Source organism: Fusarium vanettenii (genome assembly GCF_000151355.1).
Source record: "Fusarium vanettenii 77-13-4 chromosome 12 genomic scaffold NECHAsca_41_chr12_2_0, whole genome shotgun sequence".
In the NCBI taxonomy this organism is placed as follows: Eukaryota; Fungi; Ascomycota; class Sordariomycetes; order Hypocreales; family Nectriaceae; genus Fusarium; species Fusarium vanettenii.
The window spans coordinates 102,361-116,802 of NW_003315846.1; the positions used below are offsets into that span (position 1 = coordinate 102,361).

The window sequence follows — 14,442 nt, forward strand, 5'->3', positions numbered from 1 at the left end:
TGTAGTCGTTTGTGAATCACCGGGACGTGTGCTCCGTATTCTTTCGTCGAAATCATACGTGTTGCTACCAGTACGTCAGCTCGTTGACGAGTAGATATGGTCAGCAGATGAATTGCGCCTCGTGGCGGTCAACTAGGTCGTTGATTACACACGAAAATGAAGGTATCACAAGGCTTCGTGTTGGTGATTCAATACCCCCTTTCGGGTATATAAACCCCCCTCCTCTCCCTCTTCATCCCATCTCAAATCCATCAAACTCAACAACCTCAAACACCAAAAACAAGATCAAACTCTACAATCTCCAAACCCACCAAGACCAACTCCAAGCAAAACATCTCTCCAACACCATCCACCATGACGCAGCTTCCCGACAAGACCAACGTCGTCACCCACGAGATCCCCGCCAAGCTTGTCCCCGACATGGTCAAGTTCCAGGCGGCCCTGGAGCTCATCTACGGCAAGTCGGCTGCCGGTCTCAACTTTGACTGGAAGCACGAGGGCGACGACATCGTCGTCAAGACCTACTGGAAGGAGCCTGAGGACCTCCTCAAGGAGCTCCAGGAGAAGGACGGCGCCATCAAGGAGGAGGATGCTGACAAGAAGTCTGTCAAGGATGAGGCAATCAAGGAGGAGGATCCCAAGGAGATCTGAGGGAGCATAGCTTCGCCCTGTACCGGCCTGCACGGTCCAGTGTATCATTTTGCAGATGAATTGATCAATCATTGAAGTTTCTTGTTTCTTCTTTCGTACTTGTCTCTTTGTGATGTTTATTTAGGTGTGTACTGTAGTGGTGTTGGGCATCTCGAAGTGTACTGAATACAACTGATAGATGCAGACCTCTTTGACGGATGTTCATCCGAGGGTCAAGTGAGCTTCGGAGTTGAGGTTCGGAGACAAGACCTCTAAGGTGGCATAGTCATATAATGTGTAGTTTTTAGAAAGTGGCACCTATATATTCTCATCTCTATCTCCAGTACAAGGAGCACGAAGGCTTTGTGATCTCCCATACCAGATCCAGAGCCACCAGTACCTCATCCGGCAGTGGCCCCTTCTCCAGATTCGTCAGGTTACTCTCCAATTGAGATAGAGAACTGATACCAATCACCACTCCGTCATTTCCATCATGGACCTTAAGCTTGCTGTGATGGACGAGCCACCGAAATGCAACTTCCAATAGGGTCAATCCGAGTCGGTCCGCAACCGGTTGGATAACCTTCAACGCCTCAAAGTTTGCGTCTTTAAAGTATCTCTCACGGTACATGGCGCCGACCACCGGATCGTTAGTCGAATACCGGCCACCATCATCAGGGATCTCCTTGCTCTGATACCTTCCACTGAGTACACCTCCAGCGAGCGGGTTGTAAACCAAGATATCGATACCGTACTTTCGGCAACATGGCACCAATTCCTCCTCGATGGCCCGAGTCAAGCAGTTGTACATGGCCTGATAGACGGTCGGCTTGATCCACCCTCGCTGATCAGCGATGTTCCAGATTTCGGCGACCTCCCAGGCTGCGTAGTTGCTCAAGCCCAACTGCTTGAACTTGCCTTGTTGATGCAGCTCATTGCAAGCTTCGAGCGTCTCTTGGAAGGGAACAGACCGATCGGGCGCATGTAAGTAGAATATATCGACCGAGTCTGAACCCAACTCCCTCAAGCTCTTGAGTAAGTTCTCTTTGACGACAGACGTGGAGTGATCTCCTGGCTTGTACGGATACCACTTCGTCGCCAGTACAAGCTTTCGATCATGCCAATTGGTTTGCCTAGTCCATCCTTCCTGGTGTCCGCCGACGTAGGTACGAGCTGTATCAACTTCGTTGTAGCCTCGCGACTGGAAATAGTCGAGACATTCGTTGAAGGCGCTCAATGACGTAATTCGGCTGCCATAAGATTGGGTTCCATCTGGGCCGAATGTCAAAAGGCCCAAGACGGCACGGGGCCGAATCTGAGCTCTTGCTATGTCGGTCATGGTTTGATGTGAGTGTGGGAGCCGGAATTGGTGACTGGAAAAAGAGGCAAGTCGTGTACAAGTTTGTGAGATGACGGTCGAAGTATAACAAATGAGGCCAGCTTGGGCGTTGTAGAGTACCCGGGGGGCAACGCACGACGATGCCCTATTTATCATAATAGTCGCCTCCAAGCCATGCTGTATCATGAAGGCGGTTAACAGCCGACTGGCCTACGATACGTCAATGTGCATCTCGGATATAATCCGAGGTTTCCTACTATTCAGTTGAATCGGAAAGGTAGCCGCGAATTTAGAGGACCTACGGTAACACGTCCGATTACCTGTTAGCGCTGCCATCCCGTAAATGCTTCGGCTACTAACCGTCGTTACTCTTGTTTCGAGAGCACGATCCGGGCCGTGTCCGCTGCCCAGATGGATGATGTATCCAAGGCACAACCCGTCTTCACTATATCTAGTCGCATATAGTCATCCATGTGAGGTCTGCTGACAATGCTCGCTCCGGTATCTTATCCGATCATCTACCATCAGACACAAAGCAGCCTAAAGCCACAGCTGATATCCGTGGCACGTTCCGCTATATTAACTTGGACCTCCTGTTACATACCATTCTCTCCTCTCATCACAACTCCCAATCCATATCTCCTTATCGGCACTTCTGAAAGCAATCATGACGTCTGTTCCTCAAGCCAACGCCAGCGAAGTCAAAGTCACCGACCGCTTCGATCTAAGCGGCAAGAACTTTCTCATCACTGGAGGTGGCGGCGGCATTGGCTTCGCCTGCGCAAAAGCAATCGCTCAACTCGGAGGCGGAGTTGCCATTATCGACACAGCCCCCAAGCCCACCGCCGAGTTCGACACCCTCGGCGAGCGGTACGGTGTCAAGACTTCGTACGTACGGGGTGATGTGACCAACCAAGAGTCTCTGGAGGATGCGTTTGCCAAATCCGTCCAAGCTGTAGGCCAACTACATGGAGGATTGACGGCAGCTGGCATTGTCATGGACACGCCATTTCTCCAGGCAGATTGGGAGGTGACCCAGCGGACTTTCAACGTCAATGTTTTGGGAACATTCTGGGCAGCTAAACTCCTTGCACAACATCTCGTCGAAACCAATACGCCTGGAAGCATTGTCGCCATCGCCAGTATCAACGCTCAAGGACTCTATGTCCCTGTACAGCCAAAATCAGCATACAACGCTAGTAAGGCTGCGATCAAAGGGTTGATGGGGCCCCTCGCTGGAGAGTTGGGCCAGTATGGTATCAGAGTCAACTGCATTTCCCCTGGTGAGTATCGCTATTTCCACCCCATGTCGGTTTTTATGTTTCATAGAAATCATTGTTGATCTTGGTAGGGGCAATCCAAACTCCTCTTCTAGCTCGGTTGGAAGGAGAGAAGAGAGCCATCCTTGACTGGTATCGAGATGGGTCGCCTCTTCAACGGTTAGGCGTGCCGGAAGATCTGACGCCCATGATATGCTACCTGCTTAGTGATGCCGCTGCTTTCACGACTGGCGCCGACATGCTTGTTACTGGTCAGTCTCTCGATTCCGTGATTAATCCAAGAGGTGTTGACATGGTCCTAGGTGGCTTGCACGCAGGCTCAGCTCGTGTGTAAAAGAGCCAACACTTTTCGTCAAGAAGTATCCATCTACTGATAGTGCAATGATCGTTTGTTCACAGTGAATCACCGAAGCTTTAATATTTGCACGATGGGTACAGCTTGGCTACTCGTTATAGCGTTTTCTTTTCACCAACAATATGTTCACAAAGAGTATATTAGCTGCAATAACACAGTCAAACTCATCAGTACATGACTACATCAAAGCCCAAGCGTAAACGACGCCGGGTAAACTCGTGTCACTATTTGAGACGAGAATGAATGCTGCCGATGAGGGCTCACGGAGATTTATAATTTGAAGGACTGGAAGCTACGTATCTGAAGGAAATTAAATATCAAAACCATGTTGCCTTGGGGTCTACATGTACCATTCCCTCCCTCCCCAGACCTCTCTACAGCCTTGTCCACCGCCAAGCCCCCAAAAGGCGGGAGATTAGATGGCCAAGACTGACGACGACTTAGAAAATGCCGCCATACCCGTAGCAAGGTTCCAAAACCCCCGTCGAAGCGGAGAACCAAAGCCGAGATAATGGATCCCCAACCTCACAATGTTATTTCCGATTGGCACCCCCTAGACCCCCAAAGCATAACCGTCTTGGAACCCCGCGTCAATTAATGAGGGGAACACGATTCTGGGGTTTAAAAGACGAATGAGGAAATGATCTCTCTTGATTCATCATCCTCATCTGCCCATGGGCCGTGCATTTAGCTTTTAGCCGGATCATTGAGCTATGTTGGGGGCAGAATTGTTCCACGTATAGGATTCATTCTTTGCTAGACCCTGACCTTGTCAAGGTTTCTGTACCTGAGATATAAGACCTGTTGACAGCAATGTTGCAATCATTGAATGTGACATTGCTTGACATTGCTCATCTCATTCATCCCTGTCTTCAACATGTTGTTGGGAAATCTCATCTCTGTGTCGGCCTTCTGTGCGCTACTGTCTCCAGCGCTCGCAAAACCGTCTCACGGTCTTCCTAAGCGACCTCACGTCGAGGTATCGCCATACAGCACTGGCAAAGACTTTCCAGCTCCATCCAAGAGAGACAGCCATCGGTATTGCTATGTCAAGCCTGGCAAGGGATCGAATAGCAATGACGCCTCTCGTATCCTCAAGGCTTTCAAGAAGTGCAACAACGGCGGTACCATTGTTCTTGACAAAGAATACACCGTCGCTTCACCCTTGGACCTAACTTGGCTCAAGCATGTTGATGTGGTCATCACTGGAGAGGTGAACTTCAAGCCTGACCCTTACTATTGGGCCGAGAATAGCTTCAAGTTTCCTTTCCAGAACATGTCCTCATTCTGGAAGGTTGGAGGAGAGGATATCCACATCTATGGTGACTTGAGCAATGAGCAATCAGTGCTTGATGGGCATGGCCAGGCGTATTGGAAGGAAATTGAGACTAACAAGACGGTGAGCTCGTGAATCGCAGTGGTGGATAATATCAAGCTGACAATCAGTGGTAGCTTCTGCGGCCCATCCTCTTTACCTTTGAGGGTGCCCACGGTGCTTCCATGACAAATCTGCGCATGAGGAACTCCCCCAACGTATTTTGTCCCCCTGAAAGCTCACAGCCAGCAACACTAATCTCGATCAGTGGTTCAACATTATCGCCAACAGCACCGACGTCCTGATTAGCGACTTGGATATCCGAGCATCAGTAAGTTAATTCCCTCGGTTCATGAGTCTACACTAACATCTTGGCAGAGTCTTGATGGAGTCAAGATTGCAAACTCTGACGGTTGGGATACCTACCGCTCGGACAATGTGGTCATTCAAAACTCCTACATCGATAACACGGACGGTAAGACTACTGCCCATCATCCCGCCCAGGTACTAACATATTGCAGACTGTGTTTCTTTCAAGCCCAACAGTACAAATGTCCTGGTCCAAAACCTCGTCTGTAATGGCTCCCATGGCATCAGTGTCGGCTCCCTCGGCCAGTACAAGGGTGAGACCGATATTGTGGAGAATCTGTACATCTACAACATCTCCATGTCGAATGCCAGCGACGGTGCGAGGATCAAGGTTTGGCCCGGTATCGAAACCAAGTTCCAGAGCCTTCTGAACGGAGGTGGTGGCCTTGGACGGGTCAGGAACGTGACGTATGATCGTTTTTACCATGAGAACAACGACAACGCCATTACCATCACACAATGTTATGGACAGAAGAACCAGACTCTTTGCAACGAGTTCCCAGTATGTACCTTGTCTGAAATAATGTATCATTGCTAACATCGTCGACAGGCAAACCTGACAATCGAGGACATCACATTAAAGAACATGTGGGGAACCACGTCCAAGAAGTACGACCCCAGGGCAGGAACTCTGGTTTGCAGTGCGCCAGATGTGAGTAGACTCCTTTCTCCAGTCTCCATTAGATCTAATCAATGTCCCCACAGCGCTGCAGTAACATTGTTGCTGAGAACATCACGGTCACGGTGCCAAGTAAGGAGCCTCCAGTTTACGACTGCCAGAACCTGGACACGACTACTCTCGACATTACTTGTGTTGACCCAGCAGACAAAGACAGGGATACCTCGCAGGGTTGATTGAGTCTTGTTGGATTCTCACATAGTTGTTAGAGGTGTACTCGATCATGTACTAGAGGTGGATCTTCATAGACCTGGCATTTGCCATCCTATAACAGCCGTATCACAGCCCATCACTATGACTTCATCTAAAATGGTGTACAGTGCTTATCGATGGCATTTTCCTACCAAGGGACTTGTTGAAATGCACCGTTCTCATACTCCCAAAATGTTCCAGCCTCGATCTCGCCTTTCTTAGTCTCGAGCAACCTGATGACTGACTCGGCGCCCTCTAAGGGATCTTTCTTCCCCCTGTATCCATTGAATGCGGTTTTGCAGTGGCCAGGACTAACCGCCCAGTACGTGATCCTGGATCCTTCTTCTTTATTAACCTCTGCCAGTTGCAGTTGCAGCGTGAGCATGTTGAGCCCCGCTTTGGCAATGCAATAGTCCATGTTTGCGACGGGTGGAAGCTAGACGAGTCAGAATGCATAGTTGGAGGAGAAGCGGCTTCTTACCTCTTTGTTGGCAGTCCGTGATACGCTCCCTCGTGCACTCGAGATCATGATAACCCGTGGCCATTCACTGTTTCGCAGTAGATGGCTGAATGCCTTAGTAACAATGGCGTTGGATGTGATGACATTGTTGTAGCAAGAATTACTCGCAGAACGAATGTCGGTCAAGCTATCTGAGGCCGGCCACTCGACATTGGCTGCATTGTTGATGAGAACTTTGAAGGTTAGCTTTGCGTTGATAATGGGTTCTGTTGGGACTCACCATCTAGACTCCCGTACTTCTTGTCCACGGCTGCCACTGCTGCTTCAATGGAGGCATTGTCGTCAATATCAAGGTCAACGTGGTCCAGCCCAGCTGAAAGTCCACTGCTTCGAAGAGTTTGGATGGCTTCCTCAGCAGAGGTTGTGCTCCTGCAAGCAAGGATGATGTTGGACGTGGGAAGGCGGGAGGCGATTGTTTGCACAATAGCATAACCAATTCCACGGTTCGCGCCAGTCACAAGAATATTCGCCATGGCGTCAAAGATAGAATGGTTCTACAATAGAGTCTTGGCGATTTTGATAGTTTGCGGTCAATCCTGTTATACTACTACTACACTCGGAATTAGGCTCCCGGGAAAGCTAGTATTCCGATCTCCTAAATCCGGATTGAAAGGCGTGGCGATTACAGCTTGGCTGAGATGAGCCAATGGAATGTGGAGTGATTTGGTTGATAGGGCGTACTTGACCATCACTAGCATTGCCGCGTTGCCGTGCTGTGTTGGGTATAATTCCAGCATCATATTTGAACATGCTTCTTTCGGGGCATGGCTAGTGCTCTATCTGTGAGGGGAGAGGCCGCTAATATTATGACAATATCCCAATTCTAGTCACAGCAGACTCTCACCAAAACCACGGGAAAGCTTCTTCCTCAGAAATCCCCTGCATCATCGAAGTCCATGGCAACCACTCATCTCCACCATTGTCCAATGTTGAGTTTTCAAAGCTTAGTCCATCGAATGCGCCCACAGGAATACCCTGGGACTCTCCTGGCTCCTCCAGTGGCCTGTTCCCAAGGTTAATGGCGCTCTGCTTTCTGAGTGCTTCGGCTTTCAACTTCAGAGCCGCGAGGACTGCGGGCTTGGATCCGACCCTGTCGGCGAACTCGTCAGCTAGTTCAGTAGAAAACACAGCTTCGACAGATCTCCAAGCTCTTTCCACATGAGGTCCATTTGGTCGAGTACATAGATGCCAGAGGATGTACATGGTGACATGATACTGGGGATAGGCCTTCCTCGCCCAGCCATATGGCCCTAGGAGAGGCTCATCACCAAACACCCTCGGTTCCAGAATGTCCAATGCCTCTAACAGATCATCATCCGTGGCTAATGCCTCCCGAGAGCCAGGATGTTGCAATGCAAGCCATTGCTGTCTTGTGAAAAAGTCAAGCTTGCGGAGTAGGAAGTGTGCGCAGTGGACTGTGAGACGATACTGCGGCAACCCTGATGACTCCAAACCACACTCATCGACTCGCCTCATGACTTTAGACCGGGTCTCTTCGATGATCTTACGCCTTGCCTCTTCACTTGGAGAAGGAGACGAGACAGCAGTGGCAAGCTTTTGTATGGCCTTGGCAAGCTCGATGTAAACCAATGAGAAGGTCATGATTGTCCATCCTCGCTTTTCTGGAGGAAGCTGCTTCATGTCTGGAGAGAGGTCTTCGTCGTTTATATTTAGTGGCAGCTTGACGTCCGATTGTGGTTGCATGCCAGTCGAATTCTCCAGCCCATAGTCTTCCCCAGAACGACTGTCCCTAGTGATGAGATGCCACCAAAGCCGACGGCGGAGCTCTGACTCGAAAGGTGGGAGACCAAGTCGTTCGCCGTCCCTGTGTAGGCCGAGGGATTGAGCAATCCGAATGGCGAGACCATTGAGGATCCATATCCCTTTGCCTCGATTGTGAACACGGAGGGCAGCCTATCACGGACATGTTAGGGCAATAAAGGATGAAGATTGGTAATGCTTACGAGATATATAGCCAATGCGCGGAGACCCGTCAGAGTCGGCTGGTCCAAAAAGTCACCCTGCGCAAGAGCTTGCTCGAGACCAAACTTGAACAGCTGCAGCTGCCGTGGTTTGTCCAGGATTAGCATAGCCGGCGCATCTGGTTCCTCTAGAGACATTGTGGATGCAAAATAAATTGCAAAACAGAATGCTAGGTCATCAAAGGGGGCTTTTGTGGGGTTATGAATGGCTGAATACACCCTGACCTCGTCGGTAGGAATATGTAGAATCCTCAGGCCAAGGCAGCTCTCGACGTTGCTGGCATACGTGTTCCATAGTTCGGCTGCTATCGGTTTGTCCGGATGGAAGATAGATGGGTGTTGTGACAGGGAAGGTGAAGATAATATCCCCATGGCGCTGAATGGAGATGGTGATGTGCCAAGGCGCAGCGGTGTTGGCGCTGTCAATGCAGACTCGAGGTTTTTTTCCTTCATTAATTGTCAGTGTAGATCACCGTGAAGAAGTCGACTCAAGTACCTCTCCAATCATCCTTGACAGTAGAATCTCATTAAAGTACTGACTCGACGAGCCTCTTTGCAGGAGAACATCATCATTGGACCTCTCGCTACCCTCTTCTGTTGATTCGGCATTGTCAAAAACAAAAATGTCGGGAATAGAGGTGGCCTGTCTCTCTGCAGTGACTCTAGCAAGAGTCTTTTCCAAGCTGGCCAGTCGCCCTGCCATGTCTGCCATGATGGTCTTTTTGGTCCGACGGACCCGGGGCCCAATGGGCGGGAACACGCAGGTCTTGGCAGAGCGAACACATGCTGAGCATGGATCATTCCTGTCGCATTTGATCTTCTTGCGGCGACAGGCATAGCAAGACCTTGTCGTCGACCTTTCGGCGGCGGGGTTATCAGATTCCGGCTCAGGAGACATTTTGATGAATTGATTGACAGGGCGAATGAATTTGTGCCAAGGTGAGAAAATGCGAGAATATGAGACCGAGGAAGTCGGGCTTATGGCAATTTTAAGCCCGGGTCCGTAGCGCCCGTGGACGGGGATTTGCGCATCTCGGCTTTTTCAGGAGGTTTATCACCGAGCGAGAAGTAGCCAGAGATTTAGGGTAACCCATCCAGTTCATTTCACAAGAAATGACATGCCTAAACAGTTCTAAGAATGAATGACGATAATTAATTAAAGCATATTCTTAAGGGCACGCTTATTACAGAGGCATGAATGGAACGCGCCGACTCGATGGACCTGGACAAATTATCTACCTGACCTGGAGCTTGGACAAGCTGCCTCCGGGTCTTCCCTCTTGAACCAGTGGTCAATGAAGAAGTATGCGCTCATACACCGAAAGAGACTGGACGGGCTCAGTTTCTTCAACGTGGTCCGTTTGTTCACTCTCATCTTCCAGGTCGGCCAACTCGGCGAGGAGGCGGTCTCGAATTTGTTGTTGCTCTTTGATCTGCGCCTGCTGGTCGTCCATTCTCTTGCCAGCCTTTCTCATGATGACACAAAGGTCATCAAAAAAGCCATCGCGTCTCTTCTTGAGTTCGATAATTTGCTGTTCAATGTCTGCACTGCATTTAGGCGTGCTGGGTTCCCACGGGTCAGCGTCGTGGCGCTGGATTAGGAGCACCATCCTCAGCTCCAGGTCTGCGCCGGTTGTGGGTGTGCTAAAGATAATGTCGTCCTCCTGACGTCGTGTCTCGGGCGTCACCGGCCTGGCGATTGCTGTCGACATTGTTGAAAATGTACGAGATGCTTGTCTTCTTTGGTGAGCGCGTTTGCCAAGGAGAAAACACGCGCGGGGAGGGTGTTACAAACGCGTCATTGGTGGCACCCATGGTTGTAACGCGACGCACGTGTCCGCCATCTCAGCCACCATTCCTGAACGTTGAACAGTAAACACGGCTGAACAGCCCTGCCCTTCCAACTCTTCTCATGGAGCTCAACCATTTCCCTGATGAGGTGCTAAGCAACATCTTCAGTCACCTCACAACCAAAGCTCAAAAGCACCGCCTTCACAATGACTTCATTGTCGATATCTGGCCTGTCCGCCTCGTGTGCCGTCGGTGGAACGTCCTCGCGACGCCGCAGCTCTTTCAGACCCTGACGCTTTTCCATAGCGAATGGAACGCCAACAAAGATTTCGAATTTTGGAAGCACATGCTAGCCAGCAATGCCATCAGAGCTGCCGCCCGTCGCGTTGCCATCGAGAGTGCCCCGTGGGATGACCTGGACGAGCGATCGTCCTGGGTGTGGGAAGACTGGAGGGACGACAACGACTGGCCTCAATTCAAAGCCGCCATTGACCACATCTGCGATATGCCTCATCTCAACGCGATTGAAGTACGCTTTTCGTGGGCTTGCGTTGGACGTGATGGGGACCAAGAGGACCCAGAGATGGAGTTGGCCGTCACGCGTGAAAACACTCTCAGAGCCGTTCTAGATTCCATGAAAAAGCGTGCAGCTCGTCCAAACACGAGCGTTATTCGTGAGCTGGTACTGGACAACCTACAAAACATATCGCTACCCAAGGACCTCACCGACGGCCTTTTGGAGAATATCGAGCGACTACACATCCTCACTACCCAAGAGATATCTGGCATACCGACAAAGGATGCACACCTACGCGAAATACGCGAATGGGAGCCCTATCTTCAGAATACCCTATTTCCTTCAGTCGCTGAACAGCTTGTTGAGCTTACTCTCGCCAGCCCAGCCAAATGGGGCGCCGTACCCAGCGAGTTCAACGGCAAAGGGCTGCATTTCCCCCGACTCAAGGCTCTAACGCTGGCCGAATATGTTATTGCGCGACAAGATCAGTTCGAATGGGTGCTCTCGCTGGAGTCTCTTACCTCGCTTTGTCTACACGGCTGCACGATAGCCACACACATTCTCGTCCTCGAACCAGAGTTTGCATTCTGGGGGGTAGACATGCGAGGCTGGACATGGGTCGCTGATCCGCCTGAGCTCGACGATGATGATGAATCCCGTCCTGCATACGAGATATCGGCCGGGAAACGCACTCTCACTCCCGGTTTCTACGTTCATTCCTTACGATGGAACGCCATGTTCGATAGCATCCGGGAACGACTTCCTCGTCTGAAAGAGTTCCGATTCACCAAGGAAGACTGGAACACCTTTTTCCGGCACAGCGGAGAGGCAAATGCTGAGGCGTTGGTCGATCGGTACTTTGCCTTCACCCAGTACTGGTGTGAGCTATGGTCATCCAACCTGAAAGAGTGCAATTATGTCGATGAGAATCGGCCGGGCTTGCCAGAAGAGCTGCTGAAGATCACTGAGGAGGCTGATCGTGGAGCGTTGGAGAGGGTGCTTCAGACTACGAGGGAGCGACAGATGATGGCCAAGTCAGGGTAGTTGTCTGTATCGCAACATACTGCCTACACCTCCCCTTTTCACTCGAAACACCGTCAGAGCCATTTCCATCGCCTTGGCAAGGCTGATCGAAAATGGGATCATAAACTCGACACCCCACATCGAATGCAAATCGATTCGCGACCGCTATCGCCGATCTACCCCGGAATTAGCCCGCGAAATCTCGCTGTCAGCCTACGTGTGGAACCAGCAGGGATTGGGCGTCTTCAGCTCTTGCACAGCCATCGTTTCATAAAGAAAGGCCTCACGCGAGCACTCTTGGATCGATCAGCTGAACTTCTTCATCATCCTCATCATGTCCGACTTTGCAGATTTGTGCCCTCCCGATGAGAGCCGGACGAGTAGAGAGCTCATCGTCAAGCTTGTCGTGGCTCACCTCACGGGCGTCACGGCGTTTTGCAACCTCGTCTCATTGCGCAAGGACCCGCTCGACTCAATCGAGCCTGTTCTCTTCTTCGTTTCTCCTCTCATTGTCCTGACGCAAACAGCTTTGGGCCTGGTGCTCATGGTCTATGACTTTCTTCGCAGAGTTATCACGTCACCATCATCAATACGCGAGCAAGGTCGAATTCTTGAGCGTCGATGGAGGATTCTCTTCTGTCCGAGGGCTGAGCCCGAGGTGGAGATGAGCCAAGACGGTTTCATCGGAACGCCAAGTGAAAGGAGGTCTTGGCAGTCCAATCATGAAGGGAGTGCTTGGGTGAGGTTGGGAAGAACCATTGTCACATTCGGGACTCTTTTCCAATGTTCAGCAACCATCTTCCTCTACAACCGTCGAATCGAGTTGCATGGGAAAGAATCCCTAACAGTTGCCGACCACCGCTGCTTCGAAATTGCCGTGGGCAGTGCCTTTGTCTCTGTCCTGTCCATTGCTATGTTACTAAGATTCCCTGGCTTCACGCAACCAGCACCTGAGACAGAGTACAAAAAAGAGCCCAACGAAGATGCTCTCTATCTCTTCTGCAGAGGCGACCCAAGACGATGCAAATATTGGTACCAGTTCATCTATATCAAAGACTTCGGAAACGAATCTACAGCCGCGACATATTTCTGGTGCCTTCTATCAAGCTCATACAATGGCGCGTCGATAGTCATGATTACTATCAAGACCACATACCCAGGCCTCTATGAAGCATTCGTCACACAAGAAGGCGACCGTATTTCTATGTTTGACTTTTACCGAAACTTGGCCATCGTATTTGGCGTCCTCCTCACTATCGTCATCGCAGTCACAAGACGCGTGGAGAAGAACGGCATGAAGAACAACACTACTCTTTTGTCGCTTACCCCCCTCGCCTTTTCCGCGCTCTCTTCGGTAGTTCTTATTTGCCTCGGAATGATATTTATCCTGTATCCGTTCATGGTGATTTGGTTTCCGGGCATGTTGAGTGGCGTTGGATCGATTCTTTTCGTCAAAATCAAGGAGTGGAAGACGTTACTCGCACAACCGCCGTTTGCGCCGGCTTCTGAAGAGTTTTCGGCGTGTCCTGCGCTTTGGAAGGACCCGATGGCGGAATATCTTTGGTCTTTGATGTAGGAGATTGGAGGTGATGCCTTGTTGAGACAAGAGGCGGAATGAGAGATAAATGACACGTATGTTCACAGTCAGAATTGTGGGTGGGAAAAGGGCTGTGGCTTCAGGGAGATTATGAATAGCTTCAAGTATTGCCTCATCCGGCTTCCAATGACGTAAGGATGGTGGTTCCCAGTTAACAGAACATGAATTAGCCTAAAATTGCAAGGCAGTAATATTAGACGGATCCTATAGCCCCCGTGAGCCCTTTCTCCGTCTCAACTCGGAGAGCCTGATGCCACTTTCAGACGAGTCGTAAATGCTTCTCGCAATAGTGCAATCAAAAATCGCGGCATGCCCCAAAACGTCAAGCCGAATGTCATCCGGGCGTAAGCCGGCACTTCGGGTATGAACCTGGTATGTGGTGATGAGATGGTCTTTTGGTTAAGCTTATTGGAATCCTACTGACCGGGAATCAACTCTCCGGCAATACCGGCAACGTCATAGACCCCAAAGGAGCCCTGCAAATGATAAGAGCCGTCGGCAAATGATGATAGACGCCTGCAGGCGCTCGCAAACGATCAGCCCTACCGCAAAAGCTAATCCCCTTCCAGGTCGTCTATCGCGGCAATAGTGGACAGTAGTGGCCCGTATAAGCGCGTGGGCTTTCGCGAGCATCAGCCACAAAGGGGACTTTGTCTAGTCCGCGCCTAGGCACACTATCTCGGTAGGGCTGATTTCACTCAGCTAAGCCTGATATCGATGGTACATGTCCGGGACCGAGGTTTTATGGCGCCACGAGTCGCAAAGGGATAGCTCCAAGTAGTAGATCGGCCGAGGGTGATCAGGCTGAGCTGAACAGACCCAACATAGGTTAGCCACCCAACACAGTTTGGCC

General features: G+C 50.6%; 8 protein-coding genes across 8 annotated transcripts; 4 read left to right on the plus strand and 4 right to left on the minus strand.

The window, feature by feature from the left end:
* Nucleotides 1-964: 964 nt before the first annotated feature.
* NECHADRAFT_97537 (uncharacterized protein) lies at nucleotides 965-1,969 on the minus strand (the record flags this gene model as incomplete). Its single annotated transcript, XM_003041787.1, has 1 exon — nucleotides 965-1,969. One exon carries the CDS (start codon nucleotides 1,967-1,969, stop codon nucleotides 965-967), a length of 1,005 nt encoding a protein of 334 aa, XP_003041833.1.
* A 667-nt stretch (nucleotides 1,970-2,636) lies between these two features.
* NECHADRAFT_53101 (uncharacterized protein) lies at nucleotides 2,637-3,583 on the plus strand (the record flags this gene model as incomplete). Its single annotated transcript, XM_003041724.1, has 2 exons — nucleotides 2,637-3,252; nucleotides 3,321-3,583. The coding sequence occupies 2 exons, from the start codon at nucleotides 2,637-2,639 to the stop codon at nucleotides 3,581-3,583; spliced, it is 879 nt and encodes a 292-aa protein (XP_003041770.1).
* An 898-nt stretch (nucleotides 3,584-4,481) lies between these two features.
* On the plus strand, nucleotides 4,482-6,143 carry NECHADRAFT_53111 (uncharacterized protein; the record flags this gene model as incomplete). Its single annotated transcript, XM_003041725.1, has 7 exons — nucleotides 4,482-5,003; nucleotides 5,057-5,137; nucleotides 5,188-5,250; nucleotides 5,298-5,394; nucleotides 5,441-5,790; nucleotides 5,839-5,940; nucleotides 5,994-6,143. The coding sequence occupies 7 exons, from the start codon at nucleotides 4,482-4,484 to the stop codon at nucleotides 6,141-6,143; spliced, it is 1,365 nt and encodes a 454-aa protein (XP_003041771.1).
* Nucleotides 6,144-6,195: 52 nt separating this feature from the next.
* On the minus strand, nucleotides 6,196-7,152 carry NECHADRAFT_87211 (uncharacterized protein; the record flags this gene model as incomplete). Its single annotated transcript, XM_003041788.1, has 4 exons — nucleotides 6,196-6,232; nucleotides 6,312-6,595; nucleotides 6,641-6,852; nucleotides 6,900-7,152. The coding sequence occupies 4 exons, from the start codon at nucleotides 7,150-7,152 to the stop codon at nucleotides 6,196-6,198; spliced, it is 786 nt and encodes a 261-aa protein (XP_003041834.1).
* A 367-nt stretch (nucleotides 7,153-7,519) lies between these two features.
* On the minus strand, nucleotides 7,520-9,559 carry NECHADRAFT_53038 (uncharacterized protein; the record flags this gene model as incomplete). Its single annotated transcript, XM_003041789.1, has 4 exons — nucleotides 7,520-8,593; nucleotide 8,700; nucleotides 8,729-9,108; nucleotides 9,158-9,559. 4 exons carry the CDS (start codon nucleotides 9,557-9,559, stop codon nucleotides 7,520-7,522), a joined length of 1,857 nt encoding a protein of 618 aa, XP_003041835.1.
* A 394-nt stretch (nucleotides 9,560-9,953) lies between these two features.
* On the minus strand, nucleotides 9,954-10,373 carry NECHADRAFT_87213 (uncharacterized protein; the record flags this gene model as incomplete). The annotated part of the gene is made up of 1 exon (XM_003041790.1): nucleotides 9,954-10,373. One exon carries the CDS (start codon nucleotides 10,371-10,373, stop codon nucleotides 9,954-9,956), a length of 420 nt encoding a protein of 139 aa, XP_003041836.1.
* Nucleotides 10,374-10,573: 200 nt separating this feature from the next.
* On the plus strand, nucleotides 10,574-12,013 carry NECHADRAFT_53077 (uncharacterized protein; the record flags this gene model as incomplete). The annotated part of the gene is made up of 2 exons (XM_003041726.1): nucleotides 10,574-11,587; nucleotides 11,642-12,013. 2 exons carry the CDS (start codon nucleotides 10,574-10,576, stop codon nucleotides 12,011-12,013), a joined length of 1,386 nt encoding a protein of 461 aa, XP_003041772.1.
* Nucleotides 12,014-12,326: 313 nt separating this feature from the next.
* NECHADRAFT_87215 (uncharacterized protein) lies at nucleotides 12,327-13,568 on the plus strand (the record flags this gene model as incomplete). The annotated part of the gene is made up of 1 exon (XM_003041727.1): nucleotides 12,327-13,568. The coding sequence occupies one exon, from the start codon at nucleotides 12,327-12,329 to the stop codon at nucleotides 13,566-13,568; it is 1,242 nt and encodes a 413-aa protein (XP_003041773.1).
* Between the last annotated feature and the right edge of the window lie 874 nt (nucleotides 13,569-14,442).